Source organism: Callionymus lyra, chromosome 2 (assembly GCF_982586985.1).
Source record: "Callionymus lyra chromosome 2, fCalLyr1.hap1.1, whole genome shotgun sequence".
Classification (NCBI taxonomy): Eukaryota; Metazoa; Chordata; class Actinopteri; order Syngnathiformes; family Callionymidae; genus Callionymus; species Callionymus lyra.
Window position 1 is genome coordinate 6,183,776 of NC_141819.1, and position 16,192 is coordinate 6,199,967.

The 16,192-nt window shown below is 39.4% G+C and overlaps 2 protein-coding genes across 2 annotated transcripts in view; both read left to right on the plus strand.

Moving 5' to 3' along the window:
* The window catches only part of LOC148085161 (NLR family CARD domain-containing protein 3-like), a gene marked incomplete at its 5' end in the record, with an annotated part of 350,040 nt that overhangs the window by 324,029 nt on the left and 9,819 nt on the right, over positions 1-16,192 (plus strand). The gene's annotated exons all lie outside the window — the stretch shown is intronic.
* Positions 13,439-15,598, plus strand: LOC148085173 (uncharacterized). The gene is made up of 5 exons (XM_087785533.1): positions 13,439-13,553; positions 14,432-14,522; positions 14,591-14,725; positions 15,175-15,244; positions 15,392-15,598. The coding sequence occupies exons 1-5, from the start codon at positions 13,439-13,441 to the stop codon at positions 15,596-15,598; spliced, it is 618 nt and encodes a 205-aa protein (XP_087641659.1).

Consider the following 16,192-nt stretch of genomic DNA (forward strand, 5'->3'; position numbering starts at 1 on the left):
GACTGGTTTCAGTCAGTGTTAAAAAGTAATAGAAGAAGAAGCTGTCGAGTCATTTCCTGTAAGTGTGTAGCAGCAGAGTTTTATTCGAGACAGTACTACCGTGGCCAAATTTGAGCACTGGCCAAGTACATATGTAACCCAGCCGTTTATTTGGTGTTTTATGTTTCAATTATTTTCACTGGAATGATATAATTCAACCCAGTTGTTATTTTTGTGTTTTATTACTTTTCGATGTTTGTATCGCATTAAGACACTGTCGCTTTAAGACGGTCATTGTTTTACTTGTGTTCCACTGATGAGACTCAGGTGTTGAGATGCTTCAGCGGCTCAGAGACTGAGACACGTGTCATCGCTCCTGCATTTCTATTGAAAACACTCGCTTGTCACTCCTAGGTGAGCCTAAACAATACGTTTATATTATTGTTCATATTTCTGTTTATATTTCTGTGTATAAATGAACGTTGTATCGAAGCAACTATTTACGTTTATGTGTATGAAGCTTGAACATTGTTTTGTAACTTCAAGCAAGTGTACATTTTCTCAACAGTATTTTATATTATACTGTTTCACTTTGTTTGAAAGTGAGTTGAACTTTATATTTTGTTATCGCGTGGTGTTGAGATGCTTCAGCGGCTCAGAGACTGAGACACGTGTCATCGCTCCTGCATTTCTATTGAAACACTCGCTTGTCACTCCTAGAACTTCACTGTTCTTTGCTGGTTCCTGATTGTCACCGAAGGAGGACGAGTAAACATCTGTTCCACAAAGACTTCCAGGACAAACTAGAGTATTTCAGGATTGATACTCACTCTATGCACTTTTATTTTGCTCGTCAGCACAACAAACAGACAATATTATTTTTCGTTTGAAGACAATACATTTTCCAGCCAAGGAGGCTATTTTGTTTTTGTTTGGTTATTGAATACTTTGTGAAAGTATATTTTGTTTATATTTTTATAATAGTTTAGAGTAGGAGACAATATAATATAAATATTTATTTTCTCTACTGTGTATGTGGTGGATGAATGTTCTTCTGTCCATAATTATTTTATTTACTGCACTGATAGTTCACTGCTATCAACCCTACATTTTCCACATTGGTTACACATACACATCTTAATGTGTACTATAAACCAGTGCACACAGAGAAGTGTGTGATATGGGACACAGCCCGGCCTTTTAAATGCCGTTTTCAAGAGTTTGGATGGAGGACAACTGAAGATCTGATGAGTTTGTGAGCAACCAAAAGGAACGAGAAAAGCTGGATGATGATTTTCTGTCAGCCCGACATTCAGAGATCATCAAAGATCCGGCATTTGAGTTGAGTTGAAGGAGCCACATATCCAATCCACCTGAGCCAACTGACCACCTCCAAGTCCCCCCCGACATGGAAGCCTCCCCCAAATCCATCAGACACTTGGGTACTTTTTTATTGATTGCTTTGCGGAGTGAAGCGGCCTCATCGTATCCGGTCTTACCGCACCTGAGCTACGATTCAGGCCTGCAACATTAATGTTCAATAATGATGGACAAACTGTTCATTATTTCGTGTTTTAGATCGAGTGACAAGTCTAGTTTAAATTGAGAGTATTTTTGTTTGTCTTTGTCTTTTATAAGTACATTTATTTGTGATTGAACTACTTGTGGAACTTTTATTGTTTAATTATTTTACTGAAACTAAATTGGTGAATTCAGGTCCTGCGGACGTTTAGTAGAGCAGGATCTCTACAGATTGTATAAGTTAAAAATAATTGCAGTCGGGTTAAACCTAATACATCATTTCCAACAAAGATGAACCAAAAGTAATAAAATAAATCTGAACCTACATTGCTTTCCGTTTACATGTTGCAACCAAGGCTCCAAAAATGCTCTTTTCAGAGGCAGATGTCGGCGTCCCTCACTATAACTTCTTCTGCTGGGGCCCCTTTGTCCAGCACATAATCCAGCTTTAAACACATCACACAATTATTTTGACAATAAAACTTCAAGTGGTTCATTCATCTCCAGCCAATGGGGGGTGAGGAATCAGTAACAGCGCATCAATCCTGGGTCAAGACTGAATAGCTTAAAGAGGCAGTGCGTGATACAAATCACGCTATTGACTCTCTGGTCCTTACACTCCTGACACGCTTGTCACTCTTGGGGTCCCATCCTCTCCTCTCTTCGACCCCGTTCTTGACTCCTGCCCCTTCCCTTCCTGCAACTTGGTGAGAGAAGCTTCCCAGCTTGACCATAGCTTCTCAAGACACAAGCAAGCTGCAACCCAATCTCCTGCAGCCAGCCAAGCAAGCCTGAACCAAGCAACCAAACTGCTCTTCCAGAAAAGACTTGTGACCCCTTGCACCGAGTAAAGATACATCTCTGGACAGTTACGCCAACTCGGTCAAGGGAGATCTTTGCCAGCCTGCAACAAAGGACCAGGACCGGACCCAATTTTTCATATGTTTGTATAATCAATTCAAGAGCCTCTTACTCAGTAAAGAACATTAATCACAACAACACGAAGTGACTTCAGTAAATGAGATTGATTCAAAGTAGTGTTTCATAGTTAATTAATAACTCCAATGAATTAATCATTATCGATATAAATGTAAAAGTTTCCACTTTCAGATCTATTCATGGTCAGGCTCCTCCTTACATCACTGACCTGATCCAGCCTTACACCCCAGCTCGGGCTCTGAGGTCTGTGGATCAGAATCTACTGATGGTTTCTGGCACACGGTCCAGGACCAGAGGAGAGAAATCCTTCCAGACTGTTTGTTCAGGCTTTTCCTTGATTTTCTGGAACTCCTGTTGTGTTATCAGTTTTATCTTGATCTTTAAAGTATATACTTTATTGAATATTGTTTTGATTGTTTAAGCGCTTTGTGACCCTGGTCTGGAAAAGCGCTATATTAAAAAAAATTACTTACTTACTTACTTACTTACTTTGGACTAAGACTCAAAGGTGGTGCTTCTTTTCTTCAGGTCATGTTTACCTAGAGGCAATTTTAAAGTTAAATCTACCAGAAATTAGTTGTTCTGAAAATAAAAGTTTGTCTAAGGCAGGGGTCGCAACCTTTACCACTCAAAGAGCCATTTCGACCCGTTTCACAAATTAAAGAAAACAATGGGAGCCACAAAACTCTTTTGAAATTTAAAATGAAATAACACTGCATATACATTTTTTTTTGCTTTGTGCTATGTATAAACAAACTATTATGGGTTAAATTTATGAAATCAATGAACGACTGAAGAGAAATTGAAATACAATTTGTGTTGAAGGTTAAGTAAAATACTATTTAAGTCCTCCTTGTAGTAATGAAAAAACAAAACGCCAAACTTCAATTATCCACTGGCAGAGAACCAAAAATGCCGTCCTCTCTCTCTGTGCCGTCATCCTTCTACTGGCGCCGTGCCGTCAGCTGCCAACCTGAATAATAAAATGTCTATTTCACTGAACAATTAAAAAATGTGAATATTTGCCAAATTATAGGAAATTAAATCATTTATCATACTTGGTCAATGTTATTTCTGCATACTTTTTCATGTCCACATAAAAGTCGGGGATAGCGTTCCAAGTTTCGAACACAAGTTTGTCTGGTTTGGGGAGGTTTTCAATATCACACCATTTGTGATTCTGAGCAAGAACGGCCTTCTGGCGTGAAACATCTTCAAGGTCCGCTGTCAGGCGCTTTAACTTGGACACCCACATGTCTTTGTTGGCTATGTCAGCCAGTTCCATTTCAAGATCAGGTGGACTCACACCTGGAAAGGCTGTCATATTCAACAGGGATGGATCGAGGCTGAGGGGAGTGACAGGGAAGGATAATGTGTTTTTTCCTCTGAACTCACTGAATCATTTCCCAAACGATGTTTGCATTGCAATGACTGCAGAATGTAAATACTCTAAATTCACAATGTGAGCTTTTTTGAACTCACTCAAACTGGGGAAGTGTGACAGTGTACCTTTCTGTAAATCTCTGGCAAGCACTGTCAACTTGCGCTCGAAAGCCAAAACCTCCTCCAACATGCACAGGGCTGTGTGTCCTTTCCCATGAAGAGCTGTGTTTAGCGTGTTCAGGTGCGCTGTCATGTCTACCATGAAGTGTAGCTTTTCCAGCCACTCTGGCTGTTCCAACACAGGATATGTGAGCCCTTTGCTGCCCAGAAATGTTTTCACCTCTTCCAGACACGCGGCAAAGCGTTTCAGCTCCTCGCCTCTAGACAGCCACCGGACTTTGTTGTGCAACAGGAGATCATAATATGTGCTTTCCAGCTCGTCCAGAAACGAACGAAACTGACGGGGATTTAAACCTTTCGCCATTATTTTATTGACAATCTGAATGACAACATTCATTACGTCTGTGCATTCCGGAGGAAATGTTTGAGCACACAGTGCCTCTTGGTGCAGGACGCAGTGAAAAGTCAGCAACTTTCTGTCCAGCAACTTCTGCAGTAAAGCCACAAAGCCCTTGTGCGCTCCTGTCATACTCTGTGCCCCGTCTGTAGCCACTGACACCAGGTGGGCGGTGTTTATTCCTTTGGCTCTTAAACAATTCAAGACAGCCTCACAGACGTCCTCCCCCCGTGTTTGGCCTTTTAGTGGTATCAACTCAATCATTTCTTCCTGTGGCCCAGCAGAGTTTACATACCGGCAGAACAGCGCTGTTTGTTCAATATCACCTTTGTCTTTGGATTCATCACAGGCAATTGAGTAGGCAACAGCTGAATTGATGTCTTTAATGTACTGTCTGGTGATGTCTTCTGCCATTTGTATGGTTCTGTCTTTGACAGTTTTTGCAGAGAGGGGCATATCCTTGATTTTCTGTACAATTTCACTCTTGTTTTTAAAGTCTGTGAATAGATGTTCTGAAATCCTAATGAAAGATTATTTTAAATATCTCCATCTGCAAACGGCTTCCCCTGCCTTACTATTTCCTGAGCTGCAACAAAACGAGCATATGTACTTATATTTGCAGACTTCATCCACTTCTTGAAGTGATTTTTGCTCAAATCACCTTCCGTGTCAGTTCAGAAACAGCTTTTTTTCTCTCATTTCCATCCGGATATTTTTGAGCAAATGCTGCGTGTTTATTTTGGAAATGTCTTGCGACATTTGACTTTTTGTTGTTGGCGAGTTTCTCATTGCATATTAAGCACACAGGTAAACCAGTCTCGTCAGCAGTGAAAGCAAATGCATCTGCCCACGCAGCATTGAACGTTCTGTTTTCTTCAGACACTTTTCTTTTCTTTGAATTCTCCATAGTAAGCCTACCTGGGGTGGAAAAGTTAAAGTAACCAGACACTGGAGGGTGTCGCACATTGGAGGTTGTGACGTGTATCAAGAGCGACAAAAATATGTTAACACATTTTATAAGACCGCCATAATAATCTTAATAGAATTACATTTTGAAAATGAATGAACTAAAATCAAATACATTTGAATTAAATACTCATTCATTATTTTCAACTGCTGAGCCGCATCAGAGTGATCAAAGAGCCGCATGCTGCTCTGGAGCCGTGGGTTGCCGACCCCTGGTCTAAGGGCTATAATCTACTACAGAAGATTGGACAGAGATGTTTGGCCATGACTTCACTGTATCTGTTGTTTGATATCATTGGTATAAGGCAGATATTAAGGTAAGGTAAAGTAAGATAAAAATGTATTGATCCCAAAGGAGGCCTCTTTCGGGAAATTGTTTTTAATTTTAAATTTTAATTATTATTAAACATGACACCTATTTTCAGCATTTTCCAGTACAGGCAGATGGAACCAACTGTGGAATTTTCATGATTATGGTAGAATGTTGCAATTTCCTCATTAAATGTTTTCTATTCAATAACCAAATGACTGTCCATCATATCCGTAGTATATGAAAGTAGTACCAGAAATGTTGTCTCTCATGTATTACAAAATGTAGTAACAACTATCAAGGCCTACATGGAGAGCGACATAATCAGGTAACAGGGATTGTGTACAGTAGTATATAATGATATATATATATATATATATATATATATAAGTATATAGGATACAATAAAAGATTTATTTAGACTTTGTGACGATACGTTTTGTTTCCACTGTGTGTCAAGTACAATGGTACAAGGTCACCTGGCATCAATGAATTCACATACTTTTACGCTTGTTTAATTCAACTCTTAAAAAAGTTTTCTCTGAGGCTATAATCTCAGTGATCCAAAAGGAAGGAAAAGACAAAGAAATTTGTGTAAATTATAGACCGATATCTGCACTAAATATAGATTATTAAATATTTGCATCCATTATTTAAAAAAAAAAAGATGGAAAAATAATGTCAACTCTGTTTAAAACGAACCAAACTGGCTTCATCTCAGGACGTGTAGCCCGAGATAATATTCGACGAACACTCCAAATAGTCAACTCTGCACAAAACAATAAAAGGTTCATTTGGAATGGAAAAAAGCAGAGAATAAAATACACAACAATTATTAGTTAATATAACCTATTGCCCAAAGAAAAAGGTGGGATGGGGCTTCCCAATCTCAAGGACTACTTTTACGCAGCACACCTGAGAAGATCAGTTGGTTTGATGAAACCTATGATGAAAATGGAAGGATATCGAATCAAAAATAAATGACATCCCGGTCCGATCACTTCTAGTAACAGTAAAATCATAAGAAAGTTATGCAATATTCTTGATCCTTTCACTCTACACACTTTACAAGAGTGGTTTGAAATAATCCAACGAGAAAAGCAGGAAAAAGAAGTAAAAAACCTAAACTGGGTGTCATATGATGATGAATTCAAACCAAACCAACACGATATGAGATTCAAAGACTGGGAAAACAAAAGAATAACAGCAATTTGTACAATAACTAAAAAGGGTTTAATGAGTTTCCAGGAGCTAAAAAACGATCTGGACTAGTTAAAGATGATTTCTTTCCATACTTGCACATAAGAGACTACTATGTAAAGCAGATACAAAGCACGAGGACCCAGGAGGACTGCTTGAATGGATCTACAATACATACAGAGGAACACAATTCAGAGATATTAGCGCCATATATAAATGTTTGAGAACAACTCACTCTTTGTCAACTCTTTATTACTCCGAGAATAAAAAGCAAATTTGACGAATCAGGTGATACATGTTGGAGGATGTGTGGAGAGAAGGGTGTCCATCATGCTCACATTTTTTGGCAATGTACAACAATAACTATATTCTGGGAGAATGTAAATAGAACAATTGGAACCATTCTTGTCTATTCTGTGCCAAACACTTTAAAAAACGATGTACCTGGGAAATATAAACGATGTGTTATGTCATGTAATGTGTATCTAATGTGAATAATGTTGGTTGCATGTAAAAAAGTTACGAGAAACTGGTTCAAAGCAGAAGCTCCCGATTTGCATCAATGGATGAACATTATGAGGGAAATACGACTCATGGAGCAATTGACCTTGAAACTCAGACTGAAAGAAACTCTGTGGACCCGGCGATTGAAAAAAAAATGGACTTCATTTGACACTATCACTCCTAAATGACTTTTGGATTTGAATGATGGACATTTGAAACCTGTATGTTTTATTTTGTCTAGTTTATTTATTTGTGTGTTTGTTTGTTTTTATATTTGTTTTATGCGTTTGGAGATTTAAATTCTGTAAAGTGTGGAGAAACTTAATAAAAAGGAAAGTATTAAAAGAATAAAAGTAAGAAAACGGACCCTTGAGGTACACCACAGGAGACACTGGCTGTAGAACTTGAGGTGTATCCCATGGCGACCGCAAAGGTTCTGTTTAATAGGGAGGAAGAAAACCAGCTCAGTGCAGTTTCTCTGATGCCAACCCAAGAGTTAAGACGATCTATTAAAATATTGTGGTCAACAGTGTCGAAGTTTGCAGTAAAATCTAAAATAATGAAAATCACGCTTTCCTCTTTATCAGCAGCTAAAAACAAGTCATTAGTGACTTTTAAAAGTTCAGTCTCTGTACTGTGAACGGATCTTAAACCTGATTGAAATCTTTCAAATAAATTACATGAAGACATAAAATATTAAATTTGGAGGGACACCACCTTTTCTAAGACTTTGGCTAAAAACAGGAGTTTAGAAATTGATCTAAAATGAGTAAAAACTGGTCCAGGCTGGGTTTCTTCAAACGAGGTTGGACCACAGCATGTTTAAAAGAACTGAGGAAAAGAGAGCTGAATAAAATGTGTAAAACTGTGTTAAAAACATCCTTTACAATTTTTCGTGGGAATGACACTGAGAGCACATGAAGTGCTTTTCATCTTGGATAAAGTCTTTGCCAAAACCGGGAGGTTCAGGATTAAAGCTGTTAAAAAAGCAGAAGTAAAATGCTCTGTGAAGGAGGATGTTGAGTGAGGGTTAAAAACATGTGAGCGAGTGAGTCGGAGGAGTTCGGGGGATGGAGTAACCAGGTCCATTGTTAATAGAACAGCTATATGGTCCGACACTCAGATATCCTTCAGTGAAACTTTGGATGGGTTGAGGCCAGTGTGTATAAAACCATGTGTGTTGGTTTATCAATATCTGTGATCAATTAAAAGAGTCGATTGTGTCAATAAAATGGATGAGTCCTGAGTCTTGAGCAGGTTCTGACTCTGACCTTGAAGCGCCGAAGAGTCGACGGTGTTTGACGTGTCCATGACTAGCATGTAGCCGGGAGTCGTGATGTCCAAATGAAACAGTTTCAAGTAAGAACCAATTAAAACTGCAACAAGAACGGTCAAAAGTGACGATAAAGGTGGATATAAAACTAGTAAAACCAGTAAAATCAATGTTGACACTGAAGTGCTGATATGCATATGTGTGTAATGGATACAAGTGTGTTTGCATGCAATTGTTCTGTGTGCAGTCATTTGCAAAAAGTGTGAAGCTGACATTTTGCTTATAGTTGTGTTTATCTGGGCTGGAGTTTTGCTCCTCGAGTATAAGGTTTTTATAATTGTGTATGACTTTTGATTTTAGTGTTCATGCAATACAAAAAACTGTAACATAGTTACTATGGGTGCAACACCTTTTACAAGTGGGTCCAGCAGACTTCAGCCTTCCTGACTCTAAAAGTTGCCTTGTTAGTGGAAAGTGAGGCCTTTTACAGACGAGGCCTACTGCCCCCTGCTGTGTGGAGAGCACATATTTTTTTCTCATTGTACTAGTTGCAATGACAATAAATGAGTAAACGGAAAGAATAATTTGTAGAACCATGGTTATGAAGATAAAGGGGTTCATGTTGTTTTTGGACAAAGAAACTAGAGATCCTCAGAAATGATATATTGTTTTACTTTTAAATCCCTGCAGGAGAGAAATGAAAGCACGTACAGTCAATAAAATCTTGACAATGAACCAGAACACAAGGCTTGGTAACAGTCTAACAAGAAAGACCGGTTTCATGAGTCACGTACTTTTATTTCAGTTCAACCCTTGATACCAGCGTCAGAAGGAATTGATCAGTGTCTTGTTCCATCAGTTCTGGTCAGAAGAAGCTGAATTCTGCTCCAGCATGGACCTGAGACCACAGAGAAGAAAGCTGCAGACAGGTCAGTGACTCTCTGACTCTCACACAAGTCAGCAGTTGATGAAATGAAATGAATCACAACGAGACGATCCATGTTGATGTTTTTAAACAACTGCAGCTCAATCTACAAATGATGACGCAGAAAATCTGAATCTCACCACAATCAAACAACTGTGTGTGTGTGTGTTTGTATACTTTGTATTTGTGTGTGTTTGTACATGTGAGTATTTGTTTTGTATGTATATTTGTGTCTGTGCTTTAATATGTGCGTGTGTGTGCTTGTGTGCGTGTGTTTGCATGTGTGTGTGTGTGGGTGTGTGGGTGTGTGTGTGCTTGGGTGTGTTTGTGTGCGTGCATATTTGTTAAACTTCCTGATGAGGCAGTACTGAAGAATTAAGTCTTTTTCGACCACTGTGTCTAATTTGTCTATAAATATTCTTTATCAGTAAATAATATACTATTATTGTGTGTCTGTGCTGTTGTAGTGACTGTGAGTGTGATCATGTGAGTGTGTATTGTTAATATAAACCAGAAGTACCTTATAGTCGGTCACAATCTACCGGCCTAATAAAATGTGATAAATATGATGATATGAGAGAAAATAGAAGAGAATCATTCAGCGCAATTCATTCATGTGACATGCACATCAGCCAATCAGAGCTCTCTTCTCTTTCAGTGTGTGTGCAGCAAATTGCATACAGTATGTACCGAGAATAGTAATGGCGTGAAACTTGACTTCCTGACAGGTTTGAAGGTGTTCTATGTACATATTTACTGCTCAGATCCATGTTTATCAGAGACACATTAATATCAATATTGATCGAAGATAAACACATGTTTGTAGATACATGAGTGGATAATAAATTATTTGCAAACTTGAAAATATGTTTCTCATTTACTTAATTAATTATCTTTATTTATTAAGACAACATGATGTATATGGAGTTGTTTCCAGGTATTTCACGCAATTTGTAAAAAACGAGAATTAATTACAAGTAAGTAAGAAAATGTTATTTTTAAAGCGCCTTTCTAGACCATGGCCACAAAGTGCTTTGACAATCAAAAACATTAGTTAAAATATATACTTTAAAAGATCAAGACACGTAAGAAAAACACAGGAGTCCCAGAAAATCAGGGAAAAGCACAAATAAGAATGTTTTAAGATGTTTCTTGAAGGAGTCAGTAGATCATCAAACACAGAGATCGTTCCAAAGCTTAGGAGCAACAGTCTGGAAGGATTTTCCTCTCCTGGTACGGTAGTATGTGCGCCGAACCACTGGAACCTTATCATCAGGAGAAATAACCTGAGTTTCAATTATGTCCACATATAGCTGCAAAGTGTTTTCACTCATTATTTGATTTCTAGCAAACAATTGACTAAGTTCAGCCTCTGGGGCTCAGTTGGATCAAAAGAGCAGGAGAGCTGGATGTCATCAGCGAAAATGTGGTAAGAAACATCAGGAATTCTCTGAATGACCAGGGGAATCAAGTACAGTAAAAAATAATAAAGGACCCAAAACAGAACCTTGAGGGACTCCACACAACAGATGATTCAGACGTTGTTTGATTGGCAGATACACTAAAACTGCCTAGAAAGGTATGATGAGAACCATTCTAACACAGACCCAGACAGTCTTCATCCCTCAGTCTTCTCAGCAGGATCTGGTGATCTACTGTGTCAAAGGCTGACGACAGATCCAAGAGAACCAGAACAGTGTATTGACCCGAGTCAGCCGACATCATGATGTCACTGGACACTTTCAATAAAGCTGTCTCCGTAGAGTGATGTTTACGGAAGCCAGACTGAAACTTCTCATGGATGTCGCTCTGATCCAGGAACAGCTGCTCAGACACCACCTTCTCCAAGATCTTGGACAAGAAAGGGAGCTTAGAAATAGGCCTGAAATTACTGAGGTCAGTCAGGTCTAAGCCTGGTTTTTTGAGTAAAGGCTCCACAATGGCATGTTTAAATGCATTGGGGAAACCCCCTGTGGAAAGGGGGAGCTTTACTATTTTGGTAACCCAGGGGCCAATTAAGTGAAAAACCTTAATAAAGAGCCTACAAGGAAGGACGTCGGACGAGCAAAAGAAGGGTTAAATATTGTTCATGTACAGTAAATTAAATCTTAACAATGAACCAGAACACAAGGCTTGGTAACAGTCTAACAAGAAAGACCGGTTTCATGAGTCACATGCTTTTATTTCAGTCCAACCCTTTATACCAGCGTCAGAAGGAGTTGATCAGTGTCTTGTTTGGTTAGTTCTGGTCAGAAGACGAGTGACTAATTTGACATATTAATATCAATATCGATTGAAACTAAACACATGTTTGTAGATACATGAGTGGATAATAAATTATTTGCAAACTTAAAAATATGTTTCTCATTCACTTAATTAATGATCTTTATTTATTAAGACAACATGTTCGATGTATATTGAGTTGTTTTCCAGGCATTTCACACAGTTATGAAAAAACGATTAGGAATTATAAGATTGTTTTTATAACATAACAAACACAGTGGGATCCTTCAAGTCTTCTCTACGAGAGTCACAGACGTTCTTGTGAAACAACATCACGTCAGTCAGTTATATCAAAGTGAAGCTGCAGAATGAAAGAAGCTAAAGCCGGTTTCCTTCATGTGATCACGTGATCGGAGCTATATCCTTAAAAACACACTTGTATAAATACACCATCACATAATAACTACATGCAAAGAAAACACTTTCATTTTAAAAACATAGTAAGAATAAGTGCATGTGTTGCGCATGTGAGCCACAAATTCTAATGAAGCTCAGAGACAATCAGACCATCATCATCATCATCATCATCATCATCATTTTCGTTTTAGTGAAAATTTAGTGTGCATGGTGCACTAAATTTCGCATACTAAGAATTGAGACGATCTTACGCACTAAAAATACTAACTTTGAGTACGCTAGTATGCGATTTGAGACACAAGAAAGGAGAAGACTGGAGCTCCAAGCAGCCTATTGTTCTCCTTCAATAATTGCAGGCAGGTGGAGCTGATGAGATGGTCTGGTCCCTCAGGTGAGTGCCGACAGGAGGGGTTGAAGAAAAGGGCTGGACTTTCTTTAGGAAGATTTGCTCTAATGGCTCAAAAACAAGGACCAGAAAGCCTGAGATCTCAGTGTGGAAAGAGATTTTATCGAGTAGAGAAGCTGCTAATGCTGGATAGTGGACGCCTCATTTCATAGTTCCATCTGCGTCTGTGGATAGAAGATACCTCTGTGTAGCACTTACTACAAATATTAATAGTGAGTTGTTGTGGGACTAGAAACTAGGTGCGTAGGAAGACAGTAAATTGGCTAAAATAATGATTGACAAGAGAACACATCACAGACCAAAAGTTTAGTTTAGATTGCCGGCTTTATCTAATGAGAATGAAAATAGTAGTTAGAAAATGGATCCTTTAGACATTTACAGACATGACATACATACAACATAGGAACACAAACATTCGCATAAATGCAAAATGAATTCGAAGAACCTGAGTTTTACTCAGTTACCTTTTAGATTAAGAAACCTTTTTGAATCCTTTAGTCTCTAGTTAACTTAACCTTAGTTAGTTTCAGTAGTCTAGTTATTATTTCAGAGCTCTTTTGTATTCTAGTTTGAATTGTTATCCAGTAAGTTTGAAGTTATTTTGACATAACTAGTTTCTTTCAAGTATTACAACCATGAACCACAGGGCATCTCACAAAACCCACATGAGAAAATGCAGTTGCAATCAACATTTCAGTTCAAAACATTCAAGATATGCACCATAGTATGAAACATAAAATAATAAACTGTTCAAGTGTCTATTCAATCAGTTTTTAGTGCTAAACAGTCCGTTAGCAGGTAAAAGGGAAACCGTTACCCTTCCACACAACAGCGCGAAGCAGTCCACGCACTGTTCACGTAATCCAGAGGGGAAAATGCGGTTTAAACCGGAACAGTCTTACCGCGGTCCTGGAGAGTATTCCTCGGCAGGGAAAGGGGGGAAAAACTTAAACAACGGGAACGCGATGTCCACTCTCCCAAAACACGAGAGTAAAGTGTCTCTTCCAACGTCAAAAACACACAGTTCAGTCGTAGCTCCTAGTTGGGTTAGCTCGCCATCCACTGTTCACGAGCACGCGCTGGGTGCTTGATCTTCAAAAGAAAAACTTTTCCTCCGCAAAGTTCGTCAATGACTCAAAACTAAAACGGTAAACAAAACCACAGTCTATCAACATAGACAGAAAGGTAAAGAAAACACTTGCAATAGGAAAATAAATCGTCAAAACACGTCTCTGGCAGAGACAATCATTTGCGAACAAAATATGCAATGCTCCGAATTGTCCACATGATGGCATGGTCGTGCAAATGAAGCCTCATGAGGCTTTGCTCCAAAGATGAACTACTCGGCTGCGAGGCTTCAGTGCTTCATGAGGCTTCATCTCGCCATCACTAGTCTCTGCTCTTTTCTTAACGGTTTCTTCTCCGGAGTTCTACACGAGCGAGCGCACCTGCTCTCACTTCCTGGATTCGGTTCCGCATCACCAACTATCAGCGCTGTGATTCGCTAATGGATATCAACCTCTTAACCAATGAAAAACAACAAAATACCACGCCATGAAATAATGTTTTAAATCGTATTTATCTATTTTAGATGTTTTAATGTCAGTAATGTAACTTACTTAAATGATGAATTTCTTGTATTTATTTATTCTAATTTATTAACTATTTATAAACCTAAGGCTAATTTCACCTGGGTTACATCTGCTTCATTTAACCCTGCCTGTAGAGGGCGCAGAACGTGTGAAGTAAAATCTGTTTTCCTCTAATGAAAACAAGACATTATGAAAGGATTGATTATAGTTTTTACACTATGAGGCGAGAACAACTTTTGATGTTGACAAGAATCTTACGAGTATGTTTGTGTGAAGGTGAAGACTCTGCTGAGACTCATGGTGAGGACAGAGACTCCTTTAAATACCCTCAGTGTGAGGAGCACGATGAACAGACCAGCACTCAGAGGTGAGACAAGGACCTCCAAGATTGTCCTCCATGTCTTCATTCTCACTCATTCTACTTCTGTGTTCAAGATCAAAGCAGCAGCAAGAACCTGCTGGACCTGGACCAAGATCTGGACCAGAACCCTGCTGTGTGTCTCTGAAGAGTGATCATTCAATGGGGAGATGGATGGACTTCAGAGGAAGTGAAGAGTCTCCAGGTGTGAGGTGAGAGTGAACAAGTGTGAGTCTACCAGGTTCATACACACATTAAACCAGAGAACTTCACTTCACTTACATCACCAGCAGGGGGAGATAAAGACACAATTAAAAACCTCAAACGTTGCTTTCACAGTTGTAGTGCAGAGGTGGACATGTGCAGCAGTGTGAGGACATCTAGTGGTTCAGCTGGTGAATACCAGGATAGAAACAGATGAGAGTTGATCAGAGTTGTGTTTTCATCAGGATCCAGCAGGAGGAACCAGAATATTCTGGACTGTTGTGAGTCTTTGAAGAATAAGACCAAGAAGAATCATTTTTATCAAAATTATATATAAGATTTAAGTTCTAATGGAGATGTATGTGGGTTTTAAAAGGAACCTTCTAGTTTACTTATGATCAGAACCTTCAACACGACAAGAGTTTATTTACAGTCTGATTTCATCTCTTCTTCTCAGAGTGGACCATCAGAGCTCAGAGCTTCTCATTGGTCAGCAACATCCCTCACAACTGGAAATCAAACGGCTGGTATGTTCATAAACTAGAGGAGGTCCTCATCCTAGAGGTTCCTTCTGTTCATCATCCTTCATCTGAATACAAGTTAAAGCTTCTGGTCTTTGTGGTTCTTGAGATGATCCACTATCACTCTGACTTCACTCTGTGATTCTGTTCCAGTCACTGGAGAGAAACTTCTACAACTATATGCAGAAGGAGCTGAAGAGAGTCTGGAGGTTTGTGAGTCCAGAGACTCCACAGACTGAGGAGGAAGATGAGAAGTGGAGAAGCATCAGAGAAGAATTCCTGAAGATCACAGTTCATCTCCTGAAGGACATGGAGGAGGAGGATCTGGCCGAGCGTCTGTGGAGCAGTAAGAACATGTGAACAAACATGATGAAGATGAAGAACACTTGCATCAGATCTGAAGATTTTACTTCATTTTCACCTTCTACAATCTTCTGACTCGTGTGACTTATGTCTTCATTCAGGAAGTCTTGCTTCAGAGTGTGGAGGACGACTGAAGAGGAGCCTGCAGATGAAGTTCCACATTGTGTCTGAGGGGGTCGCTAAAGCAGGAAACTCTGCTCCTCTGAATGAGATCTTCACTGAGATCTACATCACTGAGGGGGGCACAGACCAGGTCAACCAGGAGCACGAGGTCCGACAGATCGAAGCAGCCACCAGGAACCAGACCAGACCAGAAACCACCATCAGACAAGAAGACCTCTTTAAAGCCTCACCTGACAGAGAACGACCAATCAGAACACTGCTGACGAAGGGCGTGGCTGGCATTGGGAAGACCCTCCTGACACAGAAGGTCACTCTGGACTGGGCTGAAGGCAAAGCCCACCAGAACTTCCACTTCATCTTTCCTTTCACCTTCAGAGAGCTGAACCTGCTGAAAGAGAAGAAGTTGAGTTTGATGGAACTTGTTCATCTTTTCTTTCCTGAAACCAGAGAATCCAGACTCAGCAGCTT

Bases quoted from the DNA above. Each gene is read 5' to 3' on its own strand.
- LOC148085173 (XM_087785533.1), top strand. From the start codon at position 13,439: ATGCGGTTTAAACCGGAACAGTCTTACCGCGGTCCTGGAGAGTATTCC. The intron at 13,554-14,431 runs GTAAAGTGTCTC...GTTTGTGTGAAG, and splicing joins CACTCTCCCAAAACACGAGA to GTGAAGACTCTGCTGAGACT. The intron at 14,523-14,590 runs GTGAGACAAGGA...TCTGTGTTCAAG, and splicing joins GAACAGACCAGCACTCAGAG to ATCAAAGCAGCAGCAAGAAC.